The sequence below is a fragment of the Neomonachus schauinslandi genome, chromosome 4 (genome assembly GCF_002201575.2).
Source record: "Neomonachus schauinslandi chromosome 4, ASM220157v2, whole genome shotgun sequence".
Classification (NCBI taxonomy): domain Eukaryota; kingdom Metazoa; phylum Chordata; class Mammalia; order Carnivora; family Phocidae; genus Neomonachus; species Neomonachus schauinslandi.
In genome coordinates, this window is record NC_058406.1 from 20,942,256 (window position 1) to 20,965,798 (window position 23,543).

The 23,543-nt window shown below is 43.7% G+C and overlaps 2 protein-coding genes, 1 long non-coding RNA gene and 2 other non-coding genes across 8 annotated transcripts in view; all 5 read left to right on the forward strand.

The window, feature by feature from the left end:
* The window catches only part of PHACTR4 (phosphatase and actin regulator 4), a 106,672-nt gene extending 104,465 nt beyond the window's left edge, over positions 1 to 2,207 (forward strand). For all 3 annotated transcript variants that reach the window (XM_021684158.2, XM_021684159.2, XM_021684160.2), the window contains one exon: positions 690 to 2,207. In XM_021684158.2, the coding sequence (XP_021539833.1) occupies positions 690 to 705 (16 nt within the window). In that variant the 3' untranslated portion in view covers positions 706 to 2,207. The remainder of the gene's footprint in view (positions 1 to 689) is intronic.
* Positions 2,208 to 10,328: 8,121 nt separating this feature from the next.
* LOC110574820 lies at positions 10,329 to 13,041 on the forward strand. Its single transcript, XR_002479986.1, has 3 exons — positions 10,329 to 10,444; positions 11,471 to 11,505; positions 12,576 to 13,041. It is a non-coding gene; the product is annotated as an uncharacterized LOC110574820 (long non-coding RNA).
* Positions 11,175 to 11,379, forward strand: LOC123324724. The gene has a single exon (XR_006539993.1). It is a non-coding gene; the product is annotated as a small nucleolar RNA SNORA73 family (small nucleolar RNA).
* Positions 12,294 to 12,498, forward strand: LOC123324725. The gene has a single exon (XR_006539994.1). It is a non-coding gene; the product is annotated as a small nucleolar RNA SNORA73 family (small nucleolar RNA).
* Positions 13,042 to 23,314: 10,273 nt separating the features above from the next.
* RCC1 (regulator of chromosome condensation 1) overlaps positions 23,315 to 23,543 on the forward strand; it is a 16,098-nt gene continuing 15,869 nt past the window's right edge. The window contains exon 1 of one of the 2 annotated variants that reach the window (XM_044913927.1): positions 23,315 to 23,384. The gene's annotated coding sequence lies outside the window, so the exon portion shown is untranslated. The remainder of the gene's footprint in view (positions 23,385 to 23,543) is intronic. The other variant, XM_044913926.1, reaches the window with a different exon arrangement.

Below are 23,543 nucleotides of genomic sequence, written 5' to 3' on the forward strand. Positions count from 1 at the left end.
CTTTTTTTTTTTTTAAGATTTTATTTATTTATTTGACAGAGAGAGCACAAGCAAGGGGAGCGGCAAGCAGAGGGAGAGAGAGAAGCAGGCTCCCTGCTGAGCAGGGAGCCCAATGTGGGACTCGATCCCAGAACCCTGGGATCATGACCAGAGCCAAAGGCAGTCGCTTAACCAACTGAGCCACCCAGGTGCCCAATGAGCTTTTATTCTAAAAGGGGAAGGCAGACAGTAAACAAACTGGAAAATACACTATGTATGTTGACCTTGACAAACCTGCGACACATTGAGGTAGATGGAGAAGCATAGAAGACAGTTGGATATTCAGGCTATATGAGTCCAGGGAGAAAGCAAAGCCTCAAGTAGAAAATTATGAGAAAAGATAGTGGTTCTTAAGGGGAAAATTTATTTAAAGGATGGACAGAGGAAAATGAACCAGGAAAGCATTCTGAGGAAGAGCAATTAAAGAAGAAGGAAAACAGGGCGCCTGGCTGGCTCGGTCGTTAGAGCATCTGATCTCGAGGTTGTGAGTTCAAGCCCCACTGGGTGTGGAGATTACTTTTAAAAAAGAAGAAGAAAAGTCAGGTAGAATTAGAGTAGCAGAGAGGCAATTTTGAAAAATGAGAGTGTAATAGCAGCAAAATAATCTACAGTATTTGATAACTCGGCCCTTTTTGCTCATCTTGTTTTAGCTACCATCGTCCATGATGCTGAAGTCTGAGAGAGGAACTAAACAACTCCCCAACACAGGGCTGTTTGGCTGCTTCAGTCTCCAGAGTGATGTGAAAGGAATTTCTGCACTTCCCAGCACAGCCAGGATTGAGTCCTCTGGGATGTAGTTCTGGGGCAAACAGCACTTCTATGAATGTAGCATTTCACTGGAATGGGTGGTCATGTGCTGCTCTGGACAAAACTGAACACTTTTTCAGTGCTCTTGAACCTTGTAATATTGCAGCATACTTGAGGGGTCTTCCTCACCAGCCACCCTCGCCCCAAGATGACTGCTTGCGCTGGGGCACAGTTTGCACCATTAGCCTTACCTGCTCGGTCCTGGTTCTGAGATCCCCTTGTGTGGCACCATATTCCAGCTGTCAAATCCAGCTGGTGGTGGCAGGAACCTTCTGGAGGCCCCCAGCCTTCTGGCACAGGGGCCCCCATGTCCAGGGCATGCCTCCACACCACACTGGCACATCCATGGAAAGCACCGCACTATGCCTCTCATAACACAGCAGTATAGTCCTCTTCAGGCAGTCCAGCCTCAGAGAAGCTCAGGATCTGACATGGTCCAACCTTTTGGCACAAGTCATCCTGATTTTTATTTTTAAAATTAAAAAAAAAAAAAAAAATCTTGAAGAAGTGCTGGAAACTTACATTTTTCCTATCTATTAAACAATCTGAGCTGCAACTAGATGCCAAGTTTGGAAAATGAGAAAGCATATATGTTTTCTATATACAAAACCAAAACCAAAAAAAGGCCTTTATTGTTAATGCCAACTTGTCAGAAAACTCACTCATTGCTTAAATTTTATAAGCTATTGTACTTTCGTCATACCAAATGATATTCTAAATCATTCTGACCAATAGATGTAGCCTCGTCCATAAAAAAGAGTTTTGAAACACTGTGGGAGCAGCCGTCCTCCTTGGGCCCCCACGTTTCCAGCCAGAATCACTGCAAGGTCTCGGAACACGGGGTGCTGGACCGGAAGGGGTCTCTGGAGGAGGAAGTAGGAGGAACACAATCATGACCCGCTCCTCCTCCCTTCTCCTCAGTGCTGTTGGCCCTCTCCTGCCAGGCTCTCCCACTTCCCTCCTGCTGACCCTACCCTCTCTGGCAGCTTCCACCTCACGCACCCCTCCTCTGCCAAGCAGTCGCCAGTGTCGTCGGTGCTCGGGCCTTGGCTCAGCCCCCACCTCTTTTTGTATTTGTAATATATATTAATATGATTTCCTAAAACAGAAAATTCATTTGCTTTGAGTTTTTATTTTGAAAACCATACAGCCTCACCGTTTCCTTCTAATACCTGTCCATATTAAGTGGAAGAAAAAAAATAGTTCCTATTTAACTGATGAATGTGGCTTTTTTTCCCCTTAATGTTCAGAAAATTGTGGCTGTTTCATAGATTTCTTCTGCAGTCCCTGTTTTGCTGCAGCTATTCATAGCTGTTCCTCGTTTTCTGCTTTTATATCCCTATAATAATTACTGAAAAATCTGAATACTTCCCTATTCCCCATACAAAGAGAAAATACTACCTTTTACGGTCACCTCACCTCCTTTGTTTTGACCGGATATTCTGATTTTTCAGTTACTGTCAAATGCTTTGTGGGTTTGGAGCTATCGTGGGGCCACAGCTCCTTGAAGCTTATTACATTTGGTGTGACTGCAGGGAAAGTGACAGTTCTACACAGTTGTTAGAGGTCTGTATTTAAGGTGGCCACACACATGACTTCTGTCTGTTAGTTCGGAGATTGTTTGGCTTATACCAGCATTCTCTGTGACTTGAAGTGACTTTTTCAAACCCTTCTTCCGCTGCCTGGCTTTCCCTTAATGTGCCAAGTTTGAAACACAATTTGATTTCCTGAGCTACTTGTCTGCTTTCTATGTGCCACTAAGGACTCTAGTTCATCTTTCATCTCATCATGTTCTTTTGAAACAAGATGCTTTGGGGGGTCAAGTCTTTTCAGGTGTTTTTTATATATACATATATATATATAATGGATTTTGTGTTCCCTTTTTGTGTAAGTAACAATTCACAATCATAATGTAAAGAAGAAATAAAAATCGGATGTATTGTACTTCAAGATGCTTCCCTGATGTACAGAATCTCCTTGTAAAGTAAATAATTGCGTTGTATATCAGTCTTCCTATCAATATTAATTATAAAGTATTTTAGAATTAAAAAAAAAGCCAAACTATACTATTCTGGTATGAAGTGCTTATTTTTTTTAATGTTCTACCTTATTCCAAAAGATTTAAGCTAGCTTATAAATGATACCTACAATACTGCCAGACCCCCTAAATGAGAAGTAGATGAGGGGGAAAAAAATACTAAGAATATTAAGTGTAGCCAGAGGTACGGTCAGTCAAGTTTCTGTCTGTCTACACATAGGGAAAAAGAGTGGGCTGCAGAGAGAGGAAAGCCAACTGGGACCACCCCATCCCACCCCACCCCCATGGTGTATATCAGCTGTGGCGCCACGTCCTTTATCCTGTTCATCCCCCGCCTCATCTGGGAGGTAAGGGGAAATACACTCCTGTTACTCGTGAAGAACCTGGGAGGTAAAGTCCCTTCCTAAAGGTCCAGGTAAGTTAGGTAATCATGCCTTGCTTATATTCAAGGACAAGCAGTTGCATCCCAGTCAGTTATCCCCACAAGGATTTACCGTGTATGAACCACATATAAGTAGACTTCAGGCTGACAGCATGGTAGGACAGTTCCTTCCTCATGTACTCCTCGGGCAAGCAGCCCAGTTTCAATCCAGGTGGCCTCACCAAATGACTCACTTTCCTCTTGTCACTTCAGAGAATGGCTTTGATTAGTCCACCACCTTTACCAAGAGTGAAAAGAAACCATGAGTCAGAACTGCTCATTTCGGGCACCTGGGCGGCTGTTGGTCAAGCATCCGCCTTCGGCTCGGGTCAGGATCCCAGGGTCCTGGGATCGAGTCCCACACGGGGCTCCCAGCTCGGTGTGGAGTCTGCTTCTCCCTTGCCCCTCCCCCCAACTCATGCTCCCTCTCTTGTGCGCGCACAGATGCAAATTTAAATTTTGGGACGCCTGGGTGGCTCAGTCCGTTAAGCATCTGCCTTCAGCTCAGGTTATGATCCCCCTGCTTGTGCTGCTCTCTCTCTCAAAAAAAATTAATAAATCTTTTTTTTTTTTTAAGATTTTTTATTTATTTGACAGAAACACAGGGAGAAGGGGAACACAAGCAGGGGGAGTGAGAGTGGGAGAAGCAGGCTTCCTGCTGAGCAGGGAGCCCGATGCGGGGCTCCATCCCAGGACCCCCAGATCATGACCTGAGCCGAAGGCAGACGCCCAATGACTGAGCCACCCAGGCGCCCCAATAAATCTTTAAAAAAAATAAAAATTAAAAATCTTAAAAAAAAGAACTGCTCATGTCACTGGGTTCCACCTGCTCCCAGATTTTCCTTCTCCTTGCCCTCCAAAGACCAAATCCCACAGGGCCCAAAGCTCCAAAGAGGTCTCAAATTGCCATTGCTCTTTTGAGGTTAAGCATTGTCTACAGAAGGTGCACATTGCTCATTGTTTGCTGAAACGATAAGTGAATTTAGCCTCCTTATGGATCTAGATTGGAGTACCTAGGAGATTGGAGACTGAGAAAAGGTAAGTACAGTGGATATTGAATGGGACGGGATGGAATAGGAAGTACACCTATGAAAGTTGAGAATGTACAACAAAGAAAAGCCAAGCCCTGAAACCAAACACAGCCTAAACCACTGCTTCAAGGCTCTATTCAATTTCAGCTCTAGGAGGCATGAAGCATAAAGCAGGAACCGCCAGCAACCTGGGCCACTTGCTCCCTCTGTCTCTTGTGTTATAGCGTTCATTTCTTCCCCCAACAAAGCGTAGAGGTCATCTGACAGAGACAAACATCCTCAATTTTCCTCCATCTGGTACTGAAGAGACACACACCATTTATTGATTCATTCATTTAATGTTTATCTCCTTCCTAACCACCACCCCCAGAAAAAAAACAATCTTCCGTTGACCTTTTTCTTTTAAACCTATTGCCCTACCTTCAGCTTCTCCTACACTCCATTGACATAATCTATTCTAATGTTAACTTAAATTCCTGTACAGTCCAAGCAGTTGAGCTAAATGAGGGACAGGTGGAGAAAAATTATGTGGATGTAAACTGAACAGTCTTCTTGACATTGGCTTATGACCTCTGGTCTGTCCACACTGTTTTCCATTTCTAAAGCCAGATTCACTCACTTCACTAAAATCGAAACTAAATCCAAAATAAAATGGCTTTGCCTGAGGTCACCAGTGACTTCTCAGTTAACTGCCACATCCAAAGCCTGTTTTCAGCTCTTGATACATTTGACTATCCTGCAGCATTTGATGCTTTGGGCCATGTCCTAGTCCTCAAAACTTCTTCCTTGGCTTCTCAGACCCCACTGTCTCCCAATTCTCTGATCATGCTTTCTCTGCCCTGCTGACTTCTTCCCTGACCACCATTTAAATGCGTTTTCATGTCCTCTTGTCACTCTCCCTGCTCTCCCAAGATGACATCAGCTATCTACCACTCTTATTCTGACAACTTCTAAATCTTTATCTGCAACTTACATTTCTTGCTGGAATCCAACCCTATATCCAGTTGCCCTTTGGACATCTAGACACCCAGATGTTCCCAAGGTAACTTCTCTGCACCTCCAATGTGGACCATACTGTCTACCTTCACAGCCTACTTTCTCAATCATCAGAGTTAGAGAACCACCATATGTTCACTCTCATAAGCCTAAAACTTTGGTATTATCTGCAAGTTCCTCTCTTTGCAGGTCCAGGGGGACAATAAATTCTGTGCATTCTCTACCTCAGAAATGTCTCTCGATTCCTAGATTTCCTCTTGCCTTGTTTACCATCAAAGTTCAAAGCCAACATAATTTAAATGGGACTTCAAAACCTCTGATCTCTCCAATCTAACCTCCAAAATTGCCACTAGAGTTACCTTTCTAAAGTGCAAAGCTGGTCACAGCAATCCTCTACTTCAAAACTTATTGGTCCCTAGTTACCTGAAAGATAAAATTTAAGATCTTTGGCCTGGACTACAACATATTTTATAATTTAACGTTTGCCTACTTTCTCGTCTCATGAAAAGCGCAGTTCCTTCTTCCTTCAATGTTCCTCATCAAGCTGACTTCTTCCCCTTCCCAGGAGACCATGGTCCTGCTAGCTCCTCAACCTGCAATGCTGTCATCATCCATACTCCACTCCTTACTCCACCCCTCCAAGTTTGAGGTCAAATTTTAACTCCCAGGAAAATGCCTTCAGCCTTGAGCAGATTGTTCAGTTGCCCTGTCCTCTGTGTTCTCAGAATACAGCATTCATTGAGTGATAATTTGCGGGCATGTCTATTTCTCCCAGTGTGGGATCTCAGACAGCAAAGTGTTTCATGTCAAGAGTCAGCATTTGGCTGGCTCAGTTGGTAGAGCCTGTGACTTTGGATCTTGGGGTTGTAAGTTCGAGCCCCATTGGGTATAGAGATTACTTTAAAATAAAGTCTTAAAAAATTAAGTTTCATGTCAGAGTTCCCAGTGTCTAGCACAATACCTAGCAAATAAATCATATCCACTAAGTAAATGTTGAATGAGTGATTGAATGGGAGTTGAATACTGGTAATACGGCCAGAGAAGTAGCAGAGTTATTTGTCTTCTTTCCTTTAAACTACTGGTTCTCAAACATTTTGGTTTTGTGATTCCTTTACAATTGTAAAAATTATTCAGAACCCAAAGAACTTTTATATCTATACATGACATCTATTGATACTTACTGTACTAAAATTAAAACGGAAAATTTTTAAATATATTTATAATTTATATAATTAATTATAACACCATAATGAAATAATACATTTCAAAATAATAACCCCAATACATGTTAACATTAATAATATATTTTTATAGGGGCGCCTGGGTGGCTCAGTCGGTTAAACGGCTGCCTTCGGCTCAGGTCATGATCCCAGGGTCCTGGGATCGAGCCCCACATCGGGCTCCCTGTTCAGCGGAGAGCCTGCTTCTCCCTCTCCCTCTGCCTGCCTCTCTGCCTACTTGTGCTCTCTCTCTGTCAAATAAATAAATAAAATCTTTAAAAATAATAATAATAATATATTTTTATGAAAAATAACTATTTTCTTGGGGTGCCTGGGTGGCTCAGTCGGTTAAGCAACTGCCTTTGGCTCAGGTCATGATCCCAGGGCCCTGGGATCAAACCCCACATTGGGTTCCCTGCTCAATGGGGAGCCTGCTTCTCCCTCTCTCTGCTCTTCCCCTGCTTGTGCTCTCTTTCTCTCTGTCAAAAAATAAACTCTTTTTAAAAAAAATAACTATCTCCCAAAATAATTAGGGAGAAGAGTGGCATTGTTCTACATTTTTTTGCAAATCTCTTTAATGTCTGATTTAATAGATGACAGTTCAATTCTCAAACTGCTCCTGTATTCAATCTGTTGCTATATGTTGTTTTGATTTAAGTAAATGAAGAAAATCCAATCCCACACAGATATATATAGTTGGTAAAGATAACAGCCATTCTTTCAAGTTAAAGAGTATTTCATGAAAAAATGTGACTATTTCAGCTTATAACTCCAGACAGTTGTGTAACTGCTTTTCCTGGAGACAAATGCTGTACTTTTGCGTGCTGAAAAAGTACTTTATGTGCACTTCTCACTTTGTCACAAAAAATACTAAGAAGATGGATACTCAAAAGTTGAGAATTAGTGAAATTAATGACTTTTATTTCTTCATCAAGGGCATTCTTAGGGGAAGCTGACTCTATTTTTAATTTGCTATAGATATTCTCTTTTGTGGTAAAAAACACCTAACATAAAATGTGCCTTTGTGGGGGCAGGGTGGGGGTGGAGGCGGCACCTGACTGGCTCAGTTGGAAGAGTTGGAAGAGCATGGGACTCTTGATCTCAGGATCCTGAGTTCAAGCCCCACACTGGGTGTAGGGATTAATAAAAAAATAAACTTTAAAAAAAAAACATAAAATGTGCCCTTTCTTAGCCATGTTTAAGTATACAGTTCAGTAGTCACTATATGCGCACAGCAGTATAACAGATTACTAGTACTTTTTCATCTCACTAAACTGAAACTCTGTACCTACTGAATAACAATATTCCCAGGGCATCTGGGTGGTTCAGTCCATTAGGCATCTGCCTTCGGCTTGGGTCATGATCTCAGGGTCCTGGGATCAAGCCCTGACTCGGGCTCCCTGCTCAGTGGGGAGCCTGCTTCTCTCTCTCTCCCTCTCCCTGTGTGTGTGCTCTCTCTCTTTCTCTAGTTCTCTCTCTCAAATAAATACATACATACATAAAATATTTAAAAAAAAAGAATAGCAATATTCCCCCTTTCCATATACCCTCCAAGCCCTGGCAACCACCTTTCTATTTTCTAAGAGTTTGAGAAACTGACTTTTTTTAACTGTAAATTTTTGATGATAAAAATGATACTGATACAGTTTGGTGACAGAGCTTCAAAACATACTAAGGCACCAGCAGGTTTTTAATTTTTTTTAATTTAAATTCAATTAATTAACATGTATTAATTGGTTTTAGAGGTAGAGTTCAGTGATTCATCAGTCTTATATAATACCCACTGCTCATTAAGGCACCAGCAGTTTTATCCACCATTTCACTTTACAGCATCAGTGCAAAGTCAACACAGTGAAAAAGGCAAAGAAAGTCTTAGTATGAAATAGGCTTGACCTCTTGGATCCCCAAGATTCTCAGAGACCCCCAAGGTTTGACAACTTTGCTTAGAGAACCATTGCTCTGGGCATGTTCCACATCTTAAAATCTAGGTAATAATACCGCTGTCTTAAAACTGCTGTGCTACTAAATAACCTACATAAAGAATCCAGCACAGGGGCGCCTGGGTGGCTCAGTCAGTTAAGCATCTGCCTTCCGCTCAGGTCATGATCCCAGAGTCCTGGGATCGAGTCCCACGGTCCTGGGATCGAGTCCCACATCGGACTGCTTGCTCAGCGGGAAGCCTGCTTCTCCCTCTCCTCCCAGCTCCTGTGCTCTCTCTCTTGCTATCTCTGTTTCTATCTCTGTCTCTCTCTCAAATAAATAAATAGAAATCTCAAAAAAAAAAAGCACAAAATCTTTTTTTTTTTTTTTAAGATTTTATTTATTCATTTGACAGAGAGAGAGGGAACACAAGCAAGGGGAGTGGGAGAGGGAGAAGCAGGCCTCCCGCGGAGCAGGGGGCCCGATGCGGGGCTCGATCCCAGGATCCTGGGATCATGACCTGAGCCCAAGACAGACGCTTAACGACTGAGCCACCCATGCTCCCCCAGCACAAAACCTTATAGGAGGAACACTATAAATGTTTCCACTCATTATAGCCCAGCTGTGATGGCTCCATGTTAATTTACCTAATCTCTTGGGCGCCTGGGTGGCTCAGTTGGTTAAGCGACTGCCTTCAGCTCAGGTCATGATCCTGGAGTCCCGCGATCGAGTCCCGCATCGGGCTCCCTGCTCGGCAGGGAGCCTGCTTCTCCCTCTGGCCCTCCCCCCTCTCATGTGCTCTCTGTCTCTCTCATTCTGTCTCAAATAAATAAATAAAATCTTTAATAAAAAAAAATTTACCTAATCTCTTTATTCACTTTACACCATATTCAAAATTCTATCACATTTGCAACATTTCACATGTAATATGTATCTCCAGGATTCTTTACTTGCCTACTTCTTTATATTAGGTGAGTGTGTATTAAAAATACTTAATGTAAAACTTACTTTTTTAACCATTTTCGGGTGTACAGTTCGGCAGTATTAAATTCATCCATTGTTGTGTATAGGAAGCTTTTAATTTTAGCCAATTCCTTATTTATTCATTTGGGCCCCTGGGTGGTTCAGTCGGTTAAGCGGCTGCCGGCTAGGGTCATGATCCGAGGATGCCAGGATAGAGCCCTGCATAGAGCTCCGGGCTTGTCGGGGAGTCGGCCTCTGCCCCTCCCCCTTCTCGAGCTCTCTCTCTCTCTCTCTCTCTCTCTCTCTCAAATACTTGAGAGAGAGTGAGAGCAAGCGAGAGAGAAGCCAACTCCCTGATGAGCAAGGAGCCAGATGCTGGATCCGTCCCAGGACTCTGGGATCATGACCTGAGCTCAAGGCAGCTACTTAACCGACTGAGCCACCCAGGCGCCCCAATAAAAAAAGTCTTTTAAAAAAATTAACCAATTCGTGTAGAAGCATTTCTGTCCTATTTACCTACTCATTTATCAAATGTTTATTTCACATGTGACAGAGCGGATTCAATCACTTCTGTGATTCTGCATTTTTCTAGATGGCTTTTTCAATTTTGCCTATAATTACTCCAAAATGTTGAGGGGTGAGGTTGGCGAGTTTATTCGAGGGTACATCCTCCAGACTGGGTTAGCTGATTGCTGAGAAGTATATTGGCTACTCAGCACAGGACTGCATACTTTTAAACTCCCTTTCTGTAATTTACATTACCCAGCAAGGTTCCCCCGCGAAGGCTCTGTTGTCGCGAGAAGCCTCTGAGCCAGGTAGGGGTGGGGCTTAAGTTGCAATGGTTCCCAGAACCCTTAGCGAATTTCCGATTTCCTAACTGCGCAGGGCGATGCGCAGGCGCAATAAATACACCTTGACTTCCGCGCGCTTCAGAAGATATAAATAAGGATGCCCTGGGGCTTGCTCGATCTTTTCGAGAACGATTGGGGCTCTGTGCGGGAGTCGGGTGGTGAGTATTTTTACCCGTTACCCGTTCGATTCGTTAGTTCTAGGTTTAGTACCCTGGGCCCGCCAAGCAGATTTCCTCGTAGGCTTCATCCTATCTAGGATTCCCTTCAGCGGTGTCTGTGCTAACTACACTTAATCAGGCAGCGGAGCTGGGCCGGATGTGGGCCGCGGAGGCCTCGCGAGCCGCGGGTCTTGCCTGTAACCTAAGGCGCTCGCGCTGAAACCTGCAGAGCTGCCACCTCACGCGCCGGATGCTAAATGCGCGGCCCACCCCCTCCTGTTGCCCATCGCCCGGCTTATTACCTTGTCTCCTAGGAGGCGGTGGAATTGGGTGCAGGTCATTTAATTTGACACCTATATGAGCTTAAGAATCGATTTCGAAACGAACGGTTCTTGATTCTGCCACTTGCTTTATGATGTAGGGTGAGCTCACGACTCCTGATGATCGGTTTATGGGTAGGAGCCGTAATTGCTGTGTCTGCGGCTCTGCATTTGCCATTTTTTTGGCAGTAGTGCCAATCGCCTGTTGGGGTTTGTAGATAATGTTCGGGGTACCTGGCTGAAAGTTAATTTAGGTAACTGACAGGAGACTGCTGATCGGTATTGAACTCGAATTTCGTTGGCACTTGGGATAGGGTCCACCCCAAAGTGGATATCCTGGGGAAGTCGCCATCAACTGATTGAAATTTATTTCTAGCTCAGTAGCTTGCAAATTAAGTAAATTACAGTGACCAACGTGGATACTCCCGGGAGGTCACTCTCCCCGGGCTCTGTCCAGGTGGCCTACGGGAGCATAGGGCTCTGCTCCGTGACGTACAGTCCCTTTCCACAACGTTGGAGATGAAGCCGGGCCTTGAGTCTGCGCCTGCATATTCCTACAGCTTCTCAGAGTCCTCTGGACGATGACTGAGGAGATAAACCATGCAGGAAACAGCTCCCTCTATCTGGATCTAAGTTGATTGGAAAGAAAAACCTTTTCTCAGCTGCTGTACTATTGGATTAAGCTCTTGCCTACCTTATTTTGCAGTGATCACGCAGGATTCCAAATAAATTTGACTTGAGGTAAGTAAACCAAAGAATTGTTTTTGGCTTGTATTTCCTGTTGACGTTTAAATCATTCCAGCCCAGTTCCTTTTCATGAATGTGTCCTGCCATTTAATACATCCAGATAGAAACTTTTTTTTTTTTTTTAAAGATTTTATTTATTTATTTGACAGAGCACAAGCAGGCAGAGTGGCAGGGAGAGGGAGAAGCAGGCCTCCCGCTGAGCAGGGAGCCTGATGCGGGGCTCTATCCCAGGACCCTGGGATCACGACCCGAGCCAAAGGCAGACACTCAACCAACTGAGCCACCCAGGCGCCCCCAGATAGAAACTTTGCTGCATTTTTGTTGGCATGTTGACAGTTGCGTAAATATATGCTCATGTCTGGGAAGATAGCTTTTTTTATTCAGTAAAAGTTAATATTTTCACATCTTTCTCATGTGATAGGGTAGAAACTTGCTGCTAATGGAAAAATTGTACAGTTTGGGTGAATTAACCAAAGTCAAGATTAGCAAAGCTTGTATGTGAATCCTATAAACAAAACAAATGTGCATACTCCCTCAAAGTCTGTGCATGGTAGCCAAGCATTTGGTGTCCAGTACAAACCCTTTCCATGATTCTGGAGATGAAGGTGGGTGTATGTACCTGAATATTCCTAGGACAATGAGTAAGTAGAGAAACCATGAAACAGTAGTAACGACTGGGTTTTCAACAGGCTTTCCTCAAATTCACTTGTGTAGAATGGAATGGGGGAAAATGGAATCTCTTAAAAATGTTTTGAGGGTGATGCTCTTTAATCATAGGCATTCCAACGTGGATACTCCCGGGAGGTCACTCTCCCCGGGCTCTGTCCAGGTGGCCAACGGGAGCATAGGGCTCTGCCCCGTGACGTACAGTCCCTTTCCACGACGTTGGAGATGAAGCCGGGCCTTGAGTCTGCGCCTGCATATTCCTACAGCTTCTCAGAGTCCTCTGGACGATGACTGAGGAGACAAACCATGCAGGAAACATCTAATGAAAACTAAAATTAAAATTTTTAGTGAGATCGTAAGTAGGAGTCTGATCCTCTTTTTCATTTGTTTTCATTCAGGAGAGAAGAGGAGCCTCACCAATCATTGGCAGTTAACACCCGTTTGGGTCCTTTTATTTGGCAGGGAGGGTTGGTAAAATGAATGATAGATGCTGTTTTTATAAGATAAGCCTGGAGGTTTGGAAACTTGGGCATATTTGACTCTTTAAAACTGAATACTAAATTTGGGGAACAAGTTGAATGTTCCAAAGGACGGGCCCATTGAAATTTAGGGAATGCGGACAGCACTGAATATAGGCATGTCTTAACAATCTGGTCCTTTGACCCACAAAGCCCAAAGATTCCAGAATGCCTATGAGGAGAAAACTTAAGGAAGCTAAGATGCTACTTGGCCTTTTCTACTGTTCTCAAGTAAACTGGGTTTTCTAACTATATAACTGAATGGAAAACAGAAGCCTATCAGATCCTAAGTGTCTTATTAAAGATCCAGGTCTGTTTATAATGTATTTATGAATTAAAATAAAGATGACTGCGTATTTGTGTGGCTCCTTTTTTTGTGGAAATGTGACTGACAGCCGTATTCTGTGAATGGAAGTGCTTGTTAGGAAAACTACCTTTGCAGTTATGTTTGATTAGTTCTGCATTAACTAAAGACTGAGCTTGTGTGTCTTGTGTCACTTGGCACTTGTTTACTCTTTTTTTTTTTCTTTTTTAAGATGTTATTTATTTGACAGGACAGCAAGAGAGGGAACACAAGCAGGGGGAGTGGGAGAGGGAGAAGCAGGCTTCCCACCGAGCAGAGAGCCTGATGTGGGGCTCCATCCCAGGACCCTGGGATCATGACCTGAGCTGAAGGCAGATGCTTAACGACAGCTACGCAGGCGCCCTGGAACTTGTTTACTCTTATGTGGGAAAACGTGTGTTGATTCCTACCAGTTACCTAGTGTGCAGGTAAAAGCTGGTTGCATTCAAAGGTGGGTAGTGCTTAGGATACCTAATGAATTTAGGTGTGGTGTCTTGAAAGATGAACATAAAATTGACCACTGGACATGAGTGTTCGGAGATCTTGGTTACTAATTAGGCCAAGCCTTCGGTTTCTCACAATATAGTACAGGTAAATTGACCTTAACAAGGTTGGGCATAAATGCTAAAATCACACCTCTGTTAAGCTAGTTAAGCCTCTACTGCCAGTGTTCCAAGTGGAACTTAAGCCTGAGAAGATGGTCATCCTGCCTATGAGTGATGTGAGGTTGAGTCACAATGGAAATCTTGTCAAGCTCATGTACTGGCTGCCAGCATAGGGCAGCTGAGACCCTGAAGGATGGGGACTAACCGGGAACCATCTAGAAGGTAGAGTCTAGATCCAGAGTGGGGCGAAATGAAACAAGGTGGGGAGAGGGCTTGTAACAGCCATGTGACCAGTTAGAAGCCATCAGGGTCAAGTTTAAGGGAAGTGGGTGATTTGAGTAATGAGTCTTCCCCAGACTCCTGGAACAGCAGGGCATACTGCTTCACCCATTTGAGGGCCAGAGGATAGAACTGAAGCTAATTAAGCATTCATAGCCATGATTCTAGAAAAGAACGTGGGGGAGCTGCTTGGGCTTATTTTTAAGGAGTGTGACTAGGTGATCTGTTAAAACAAGTACACTTGAACTTGTACTTACCTGTGCCAGGCACTGTCCTAAGCTTGGCATGTATTCACGACTCTGAGGTGGGTATTAGTTTTAACAAATAGGCTGATTGTCCAAGCCAACAGCTAAGTAGAGCCTCTGTACAAATGAACTCCTGTAGAATTTCTGGGAGGGAACCTGGATGCCCAGGGCCAACCTTTTCTCTGGTGCTCATCTTTCCTATCCTTGCTACATAAGCAGCCTATGGAGAGGAGGTGCTCAGATGTCTGAATAGTGTTTTTTTCCCTACAGCCAGGCAGGGAATTTAGTTTTTAGTACAAATGAGCAGGGTTAGGCTGGGTAACTTGCTGGGCAAGAAATACGTGCATTTTTTTCCTCCACGTCCAAAGTGTAGCTGAAGCAAAGCTGTCAGGTATTCTAGGCCCCACCTTTTCAGGCTTCTGCTTTTGACATACTTGTCTGTAGGCTTTTTCCAAACAGGCTCTTCTGGCCTTTTTCTGCATGTAGGCAGTCCTATCAGTCGTGAAAGTTGGAGTCTTGGAGTCAAGACTTCCTGCATTTGAATCCAAATACCACAACTTGCTATCCATGTGACCTTGGGCAAGCTACTTAACCTCCGCCTCAATTTTTTCATCCATAGAACGGGGATGATAAAAGTACCTACCTCTTGGGGTTTTAATGAGAAATGAGTTAATTGTAAAAAGCTTACAGTTTCATAAAAGCACAATGAGTTTGTTAAATATCACTTCTCAAGCAAACACCTGGGATGCAGTATCCAATAAATTTTGTTGAATGAGTAAAGTCTACCATCACTTAGCTATTACTAACCTAGGTTTATCTCAGAACCAACCCTATCTTTCCAGGAGAGATTAAGGAATTACCTAACTAGTAAGGAGCAGAACCAGGACTCAAACCTAACTCCAAACTATATTATATATTATTAGCTTTGAGCACGACAGTGGTGATGTACGTACATTATTTAATACTCCATGTACCTTGGTAAAGTAGGTACTCTTTGTGCCCATTTTGCAGATGAGGAAAACTGAAGTTGGAGGATATGAGGAACTTGCCCAAGTTACACAGCCAGTAAGTGGCAGAGCATGCCTGTGAGCAAGGCAACTGACCACAGAACCTGTTTTCAACCTATGTCATATGATGCCTCAAAAAATACTATTTCCACCTGGTTTATACCACTTTTTTGGTATTAAGCTAATGTAATAACTGCTATACCATAAAACCTCAGTTTCATTTGTAATGAATTATAAACATAAGTGCCCAGTTTTACTTGACAGTGGAAAATGAAGTGGAAATGAGTAGTTTCCTAGGGACTGAGAGCCCTTCCCTGGCCATGCCTCCCTCGTTCACCCCTTTCTATCTTTGGGATGGATGGGACCCACATTTTAATGATAGTACCTGACATTTGATGAAGATTTGCCGTGTGCTAGGCATTCTTTAATCCTTAAAACAGTCTTAGGCAGTGCAGGGAATTTTATTAAATCCATGTTCTAGAAAAGGAAGACAAAATCAAAGTTATATCATTTGCCCAAGGCCACACAGAATAGAACTTAAAAGGTGTCTGTCTCTAGAGTCTGAACTCTGCACCACTGTCTTCACTTTCCCTTATAAGCACCAGCACCTTGAGCATTCCATCATGATAGCATTCTGATGTGATTATTTTTAAACTGATGTACATCTAACTTACTAGTTGGATCCTCAAGGAATGGTACCATCTATGTAAGCTCAGTACCTACACTGTGCCTGGCACATGGCAAACACTGGTTGATGATTTTGTTTTTCTATGTTCTATTGATTACTGCTTTTATCTTTATTTTCTTTTGACTAGATGTAGTGTACTCTTCTTTTCCTCATTTCTGTTTTTATTAGGATTTATTTGAGAGAGTGCACGAGTGGGGAGGGGGAGAGGGAGAGAATCTGGAGCAGATTGCCTGCTGAGGATGGAGCAACACATGGGGCTCAATCTCACAATCCTGAGATCATGACCTGAGCTGAAATCAAGAGTCCGACCCTTAACTGACTGAGCCACCCCAGCACCCCTCTTTCCCTCACTTTTTTTTTTTTTAAGATTTTATTTATTTATTTGAGACAGAATGAGAGAGAGAGAGAGAGCGAGCACATGAGAGGGGGGAGGGTCAGAGGAAGAAGCAAGCTCGCTGCCGAGCAAGGAGCCCGATGCGGGACTCGATCCTGGGACTCCAGGATCATGACCTGAGCCGAAGGCAGTCGCTTAACCAACTGAGCCACCCAGGCGCCCTTTCCCTCACTTCTTAAGGTAGAAGTTGAGGTCATTGATTTAAGAACTTTCCTTTTTTTTTTTAATTTTTTTTAATATATATATATTTTTTTAAGATTTTATTTATCAGAGAGAGAGAGACAGAGGCCAGCAGAGGGAGAAGCAGGCTCCTTGCTCAGCAAGGAGCCCGACGTGGGACTCAATCCCAGGACCCTGGGATCATGACCTAAAGCCAAAGGCAGACGCTTAACCGACTGAGCCACTCAGGCATCCTTTTCCTTTTTTTTTTTAATATAAGCATTTAGTGTTATATGTTTCTCCCAAATATTGCTTTAACAATATCCTAAACTTCTGGTATGTTGTGTTTTCATTTTAATTCAGGTCAAAATACTTTTAAATTCCCTTTTTTTTTTTTTTTTTATCTATGGGCTATTTAAAAGTGTATTCATTTTTAAATACTTGGGAGTTTTCCAAAAATCTTGCTGTTATTGGTTTCTATTTTAATATCAATGTAGTCTAAGAATATGCTTTGTACGACTTGAATCCTTTTAAATTTACCAAGACTTGTTCTATGACCTAGAACATGGTCTATCTTGGTAAATGTTTCATGGGCACTTGAGAAGAATATGTATTTTACTGTTATTTGAAGAAAGCAAGGTGGAATGTGAAGAAAGGTGAAGCATTGTATAAATGTCAATCAATCAGTAAAGTTGGTTGCAAGTGTTCAAGTCTATATCCTTGCTGGTTTTCTGCCTACTTGTTCTATCAATTATCGAGAGTGGGTTATCAAAATCTCCAGCTATATTTGTGGATTTGTCTATTTCTTCAAGAAGTTCTATCAGAGGGTGCCTGGGTGGCTTAGTTGGTTAAGCATCTGCCTTCTGCTCAGGTCATGATCCCAGGATCCTGGGATGGAGCCCCACATCAGGCTCCCTGCTCAGCGGGGAGCTTGCTTCTCCCTCTGCCTCTGCCTGCCACTCACCCAGCTTGTGCTGTCTGTCAAATGAATAAATAAATAAATCTTAAAAAAAAAAGTTCTATCAGTTTTTGCTTGATGTATTGTGAAACTCTTAATAGTTGCGTATATGTTCAGGATTGTGTATTTTGATTCATTGACTCCTTTATCATTTATGAAATTACTTTTTTTTCAATAATATTCTTTGCTCTGAAATCTACTTTGTTATTAATATAGCTGATCCAGCTTTCTTTTGACTAGTGTTACCAGAGTATGTCTTTTCTATCCTTTTACTTTTAACCTATTTGTATATTTATATTTGAACTATATATCTTGTAGGCAGTGTATAATTGGGTCTTGCTTTTTGGATTTATTATGATAATCTCTACCTTTCACCTGGAGTGTTTAGACCCTATTTTTATATGATTAATGTGCTTAGGTCTGAGTCTCACCTTTTTTTTTTTTTATTTGAGAGAGAGAAAAAACATGGGTATAGGGAGGGGCAGAGGGAGAAGCAGACTCCCTGCTGAGCAGGGCTTGATACCAGCACCCTGAGTTCATGACCTGAGCCGAAGGCAGACACTTAACCAACTGAGCTACCCAGCGCCCCAGTCTTATCATTTTGATACTTGTTTTCTATTTGTCTCATCTGTTCTTTGTTCCTTTTGTCTTCTTATTCTGCCTTTTAAAAAAAGTATTGGGGGCACCTGGATGGCTCAGTCAGTTGAATGTCTGACTCTTGATTTCCACTCAGATCATGATCTTTGGGTCCTGAGATTGAACCCCGCATTGGGCTCCTCGCTCAGCAGGGAGTCTGCTTGGGATTCTCTCTCTCCCTTTCCCTTTGCCCCTCCCCCTATGATTGCACACACACTTTCTTTCAAATAAATAAATCGTTAAAAAAAAAATGAGTATTGGGCGCCTGGGTGGTTCAGCTGGTTAAGTGTCCAACTTTTTTTTTTTTTTTTTTTTTAAGATTTATTTATTTGACAAAGAGAGAGACAGCGAGAGAGGGAACACAGCAGGGGGAGTGGGAGAGGGAGAAGCAGGCTTCCCGCCGAGCAGGGAGCCCGATGCGGGGCTCGATCCCAGGACCCTGGGATCATGACCTGAGCCGAAGGCAGACGCTTAACGTAAGTGTCCAACTCTTGATTTCAGCTCAGGTCATGATCTCAGGGTTGCGAGATTGAACCTGCATCGAGCCCCGTGTTGGGTGTGAGGCCTGCTTAAGATTTTCTCTCTCCCTCTCCCACTGCCCCTCTGCCCTCCCTCTCTCTAAAAAAAAAAAAAAAAAAAAAAAAAGGTATTTTTTTTTCCTGATTCTATATTACCTTCTTTGTTGGCTTACTAGCTATAACTTTATTTTGTTATTTTTGTGGTTGCTTTAGGGTTTATAATACATATCTTCAACTTACCAGAGTCCACATTAATTGATATTATATCACATCACTTAGGACAGTATAAGAACCATACGTTTGTCACCCCCCCAGTCTTACTGTTGTCTTGTGTATCACTTTTATATATATTATAAAACCCACAATACATTATTTTTTTTGTTTAAACAGGCAATTATCCTTTTTAAAAAATTTTTTTATTGTTATGTTAATCACCATACATTACATCATTAGTTTTAGATATAGTGTTCCATGATTCATTGTTTGTGCATAACACCCAGTGCTCCATGCAGAACGTGCCCTCCTCAATACCCATCACCAGGCTAACCCATCCTCCCACCCCCCTCCCCTCTAGAACCCTCAGTTTGTTTCTCAGAGTCCATCGTCTCTCATGGTTCGTCTGGCAATTATCCTTTTTAAAGTTTTAAGAAAGAGGGGCACCTGGGTGGCTCAGTCGTTACGCATCTGCCTTCGGCTCAAGTCATGATCCCGGAGTCCCGGGATCGAGCCCCGCATCGGGCTCCCTCCTCCGTGGGGAGCCTGCTTCTCCCTCTCCCACTCCCTCTGCTTGTGTTCCCTCTCTCGCTGTGTCTCTCTCTGTCAAATAAATAATTTTTTTTTAAATAAAGTTTTAAGAAAGAAAACAATCTTTCAAAAATGAAGGTAAAATAAGGTATTTTCTAATGCTCTTCATGCCTCTGTTGTAGATCCAGATTCTTGTCTGGTATCACGTTCCTTCTGCCGGTCTTTCTTTAACATCTCTTTTACAATGGTTCTACTGGTGATGAATTCTTTCAGCTTTTGTATGTCTGAAAATAACTTTTCTTTTTTTAAGATTTTATTTATTTATCTGACAGAGAGAGAGAGACAGTGAGAGAGGGAACACAAGCAGGGGGAGTGGGAGAGGGAGAAGCAGGCTTCCCGCCGAGCAGGGAGCCCAATGCGGGGCTCGATCCCAGGACCCTGGGACCATGACCTGAGCTGAAGGCAGATGCTTAACGACTGAGCCGCCCAAATGCCCCTGAAAATAACTTATTTTCACCTTTAGTTTTGAGAGATGTTTTTGCTGGATATACCTTCTTAGATATAATTTTGCTAGAGTACTTTAGAGATGTTGCTCCATGTCATGTTGTTTGCATTGTACCCTTGTCTTTGTTCCTCTGTACCTAACATGTTGCATTGTATCCTTGTCTCGTTTCTCTGTATATAACATGTCTTTTTTCTGACTGCTTTTAAGATTTTCTGTCATTGGTTTTAAGCAATTTGATTTTGATGTATCTTGTTTTTTGTACTTGGAGTTACTTGAGCTTCTTGGATTTTGTGTTGGTCAATGTTCTCCAGAGAAACAGAACCAACAGAAGGTATGTGTGTAGATAGATAGAGATTTATTTTAAAGAATTGGCACACGTAGTTGTGGGGGCTGGCAAGTCGGAAATCAGTAGGGCACTTTGGCAGGCTAGAAATTCCAGCAAGAGTTGGTGTTGCAGTCTTGAGCCTACATGCAGTCTTGGCAGAATTCCTTCCCTTCAGGCCTTCAACTGATTGGATGAAGCCCACTCACATTACAGAAGGTAATCTGCTTCCTTAAAGTCCACTGACTTAAAGGTTATCATATCCAAAAAATACCATCACAGCAACATCTAGACTGGCATTTGACCAAACAGCTGGCCACCAGAGTCTAGCCAAATAGACATATAAAATTAGCTATCACAGATCTGTAGGTTTGTAGTTTGCACATTTTTTAAGCTGTTATTTCTTCATATGTTCTTTGTCCCCAGCTCCTCCTTGCTTCCCTGTATATTTGGCCACTTAAAGTTATTCCATAGCTCACTGATGCTATTTTCAATTTTTTATTTTTATTTTTTAAAGATTTTATTAATTTATTTGACAGAGAGAGACACAGTGAGAGAGGGAACACAAGCAGGGGGAGTGGAGAGGGAGAAGCAGGCTTCCCACTGAGCAGGGAGCCCGATGTGGGGCTCGATCCCAGGACCCTGGGATCATGACCTGAGCCGAAGGCAGATGCTTAACAACTGAGCCACCCAGGCACCCCTAATTTAAATTTTTTTAAATTCTTTTTTCTCTGTGTTTCATTTTGGATAGTTTCTATTGCTATGCCCTCAAGTTTACTAATCATTGCTTTTGCAATATCTAATCTATTGTTAATAGCATCCAGTGTATTTGCAATCTTAGATACTGTCATGAAATTCACTTTGGGGGGTGCCTGGGTGGCTCAGTCGGTTGAGTGTCTGCATTCGGCTCGGGTCATGATCTCAAGATCCTGGGATCAAGCCCCACATCTGGCTCCCTGCTCAGCGGGGCTCAATCCCAGGACCCCAGGATCATGACCTGAGCCGAAGGCAGACACTTTAATAACCAACTGAGCCACCCAGGCACCCCTACAGTAACTTTCAATATCTTTCACTTCTGTCATTTGAACCAGTTCTGGGCTGGGTTCAATTGATTGTCCTTATGGTTTGTGTTCAATAAATAAAACAATGATAGAATGTGAAAAAATTAAAATTAGTATTTGGGTTCAGAATAGGAAAAGATAAAGTGGAGCCAAGGAAGGCTTCACAGAGATGGGGACTGAATTGAGCCTTAAGATATATCAAGAGCTCAGCAAGGCAGGAAGAAAGGCTCTTGTTGGGGAAAACAGCCTAGATAAAGGTGAGAAGGTAGAATGAACGTGGGCACCTTCAGAGTACGGTGCAGAGGGGAAAGGGAGAATGGGAGATCAACAACCTGGGGCGTTAGCCACCTGGTGTTCCAAGCGCAGCAGTGAAGAGATTTTGGAGTCTTGAAAGATTTTGAAGCAGGGCAAGTTCTTAGAGCCGTGATTTAGGGAGACTAACATGGGGACCTAGGTGGAACAAAATGGAGGGGAAGGGATGAGGGGCAGGAGCAGAAGCCAAGAGGGTGGTGCCTTAGACCAGAGGGGCAGAAACAGAAACATGAAGAGGGGAGAGAAGGAAGAATCAGAAGTTAAGGATTAAATCTTTACTTCTCCGAGAACCTTAATCTTGGCTATAAGGATGAAGTTGGGAGGGGAAGTCTAGATCCATACAAAACATGTTTTATTTTAGGTATTGGGTCTTCTGGGAAGAGCTATAGGGCTGAAACTTAGGGTGGAAGTCAAATCAGACCAAATGGACTGTCCTCTCAGTTGAAAGAACAAGAGTTCTGGTCGGTCCTCTTCTACTGTTTGTAGTGCTGACCCGAGAACTGGCCTCAGCTCTTGGAACCTCATTTTTCTCATTTGCCAACGATCATGAGGTTGTGTAAGGAACAAATGAGCTCATGGACATGGGTGGATGTGTTTTTGTAGTTAACAAAGTAAAGGGTTTTACAAAATAGGTGATAATAATCATTCTTATAATTACATTAAGCCATGTGAATGAGTAAGATCTTGGAAGAAGACAGCAGAGAGATCAAAGATCCAGGGTTAAAACTTGGAGAAATTTCACAGAATATCATCCAAAAGAGGAGTCCATGATGGAGGCAGAGGTAAACTTGGAGAGGTAAGAGACCCTGAAGATGGGGAGTACTTTGGGGTGGGCTCCACATCGTAGGAGAAATTCGGTTGGTAAATACTCATCAAAAGTGTCCATCTAGGGTTCAGGTATGATTGAATGACTTTCAGAGTCAGAATCAACATGAAATGGAGAAAATGCCCTTCTGCAGAGGTCCCTGCTCTGATCTCAGAAATCCCCCAACACAATCAAGTCACCTCAGGGAACACCTGAAATCCTGAACTGTTTGTATCCATCCTGAAGAAGGAGTGTGTTAACAAGAGAGCACAGTCAACTTGATGCTTTTTTCCCATCTCCAGCACCTCACCCCAGTCCACAACCTCATCTTTCTTAGCTGGTCTCCTTTGCTTCTCTTGCCCACCCGCCCCCCTCTTAGTTTCCCCTCCCACCAACTCCATTCTCCATTTTGCTCTAAAATAAGACTCTGCTCATGTCACTCCCTTGCTCAGATCCCTTCCCTAACTCCCCACTGCCTCGGGATAGAGGCTGTACTCCTTAGACACACGAGGCCCTGCATCATGATCTGACTCTCCCTCTCGAGCGTTCTCCACTCACTCCTACGGGCACCCTCTGCTCAAATCACACCTTGGCAGTTTTCCGCAACAACCCTAGGTTCTCATCGCTCTCTGTCATCGCAAGGGATGCCCTGCCCTCTTAGACTTACCTTGGAAAGCCTTTCCCAAGCCCCAGGCTCAGCCAGATGCCCCTGCGTGGTTGTTGATGGTCTGATTTCTCATCTTGCTCTGACGGGGACCCCTTTGAGAGCAGGGAAGATCATTATCTCTACAGTCCCTGCCCCACCAGATCTTCCCAAACCAACCCTGGTTTCAAGTAGTCTCTGGTTGTCAGTCCACTGGTCCGGATTTGGAGCCTCCCAAATACATACCCACAGTACCCGGGCCAGGGGCGGAGAGAACCCGGTCTAGAGCGCTCTAGCCCGAGCGCGCCACTTGCACTTCCCGGGGCGGCCGCCAGGGGCCGCCGGGCTCTTTGTTTTCCTTTCTGGCCCGGGGTCGGGGCCGGAGGCCTGCAGAGCGCATGCTCTGGGGCAGTTCGCGGCCGGGCCGGCGAGCAGAGGAGTTGCTTGTGGCGGACCTGCAGCGAGGTAGGTCGCGCTCGTCACGGGCGGAGGGTCGGGGCGGAGGGTCGGGGCGGAGGGCGTCGCGCGGGGCGGCCACAGCCGGAGCCCTGGCGGGCCGGGGCCGTTGCCCGCGCGCTCGTGTCGGCGGCGCCGGCCCCACGTGAAGCCGGGCGGCAGGAAGGC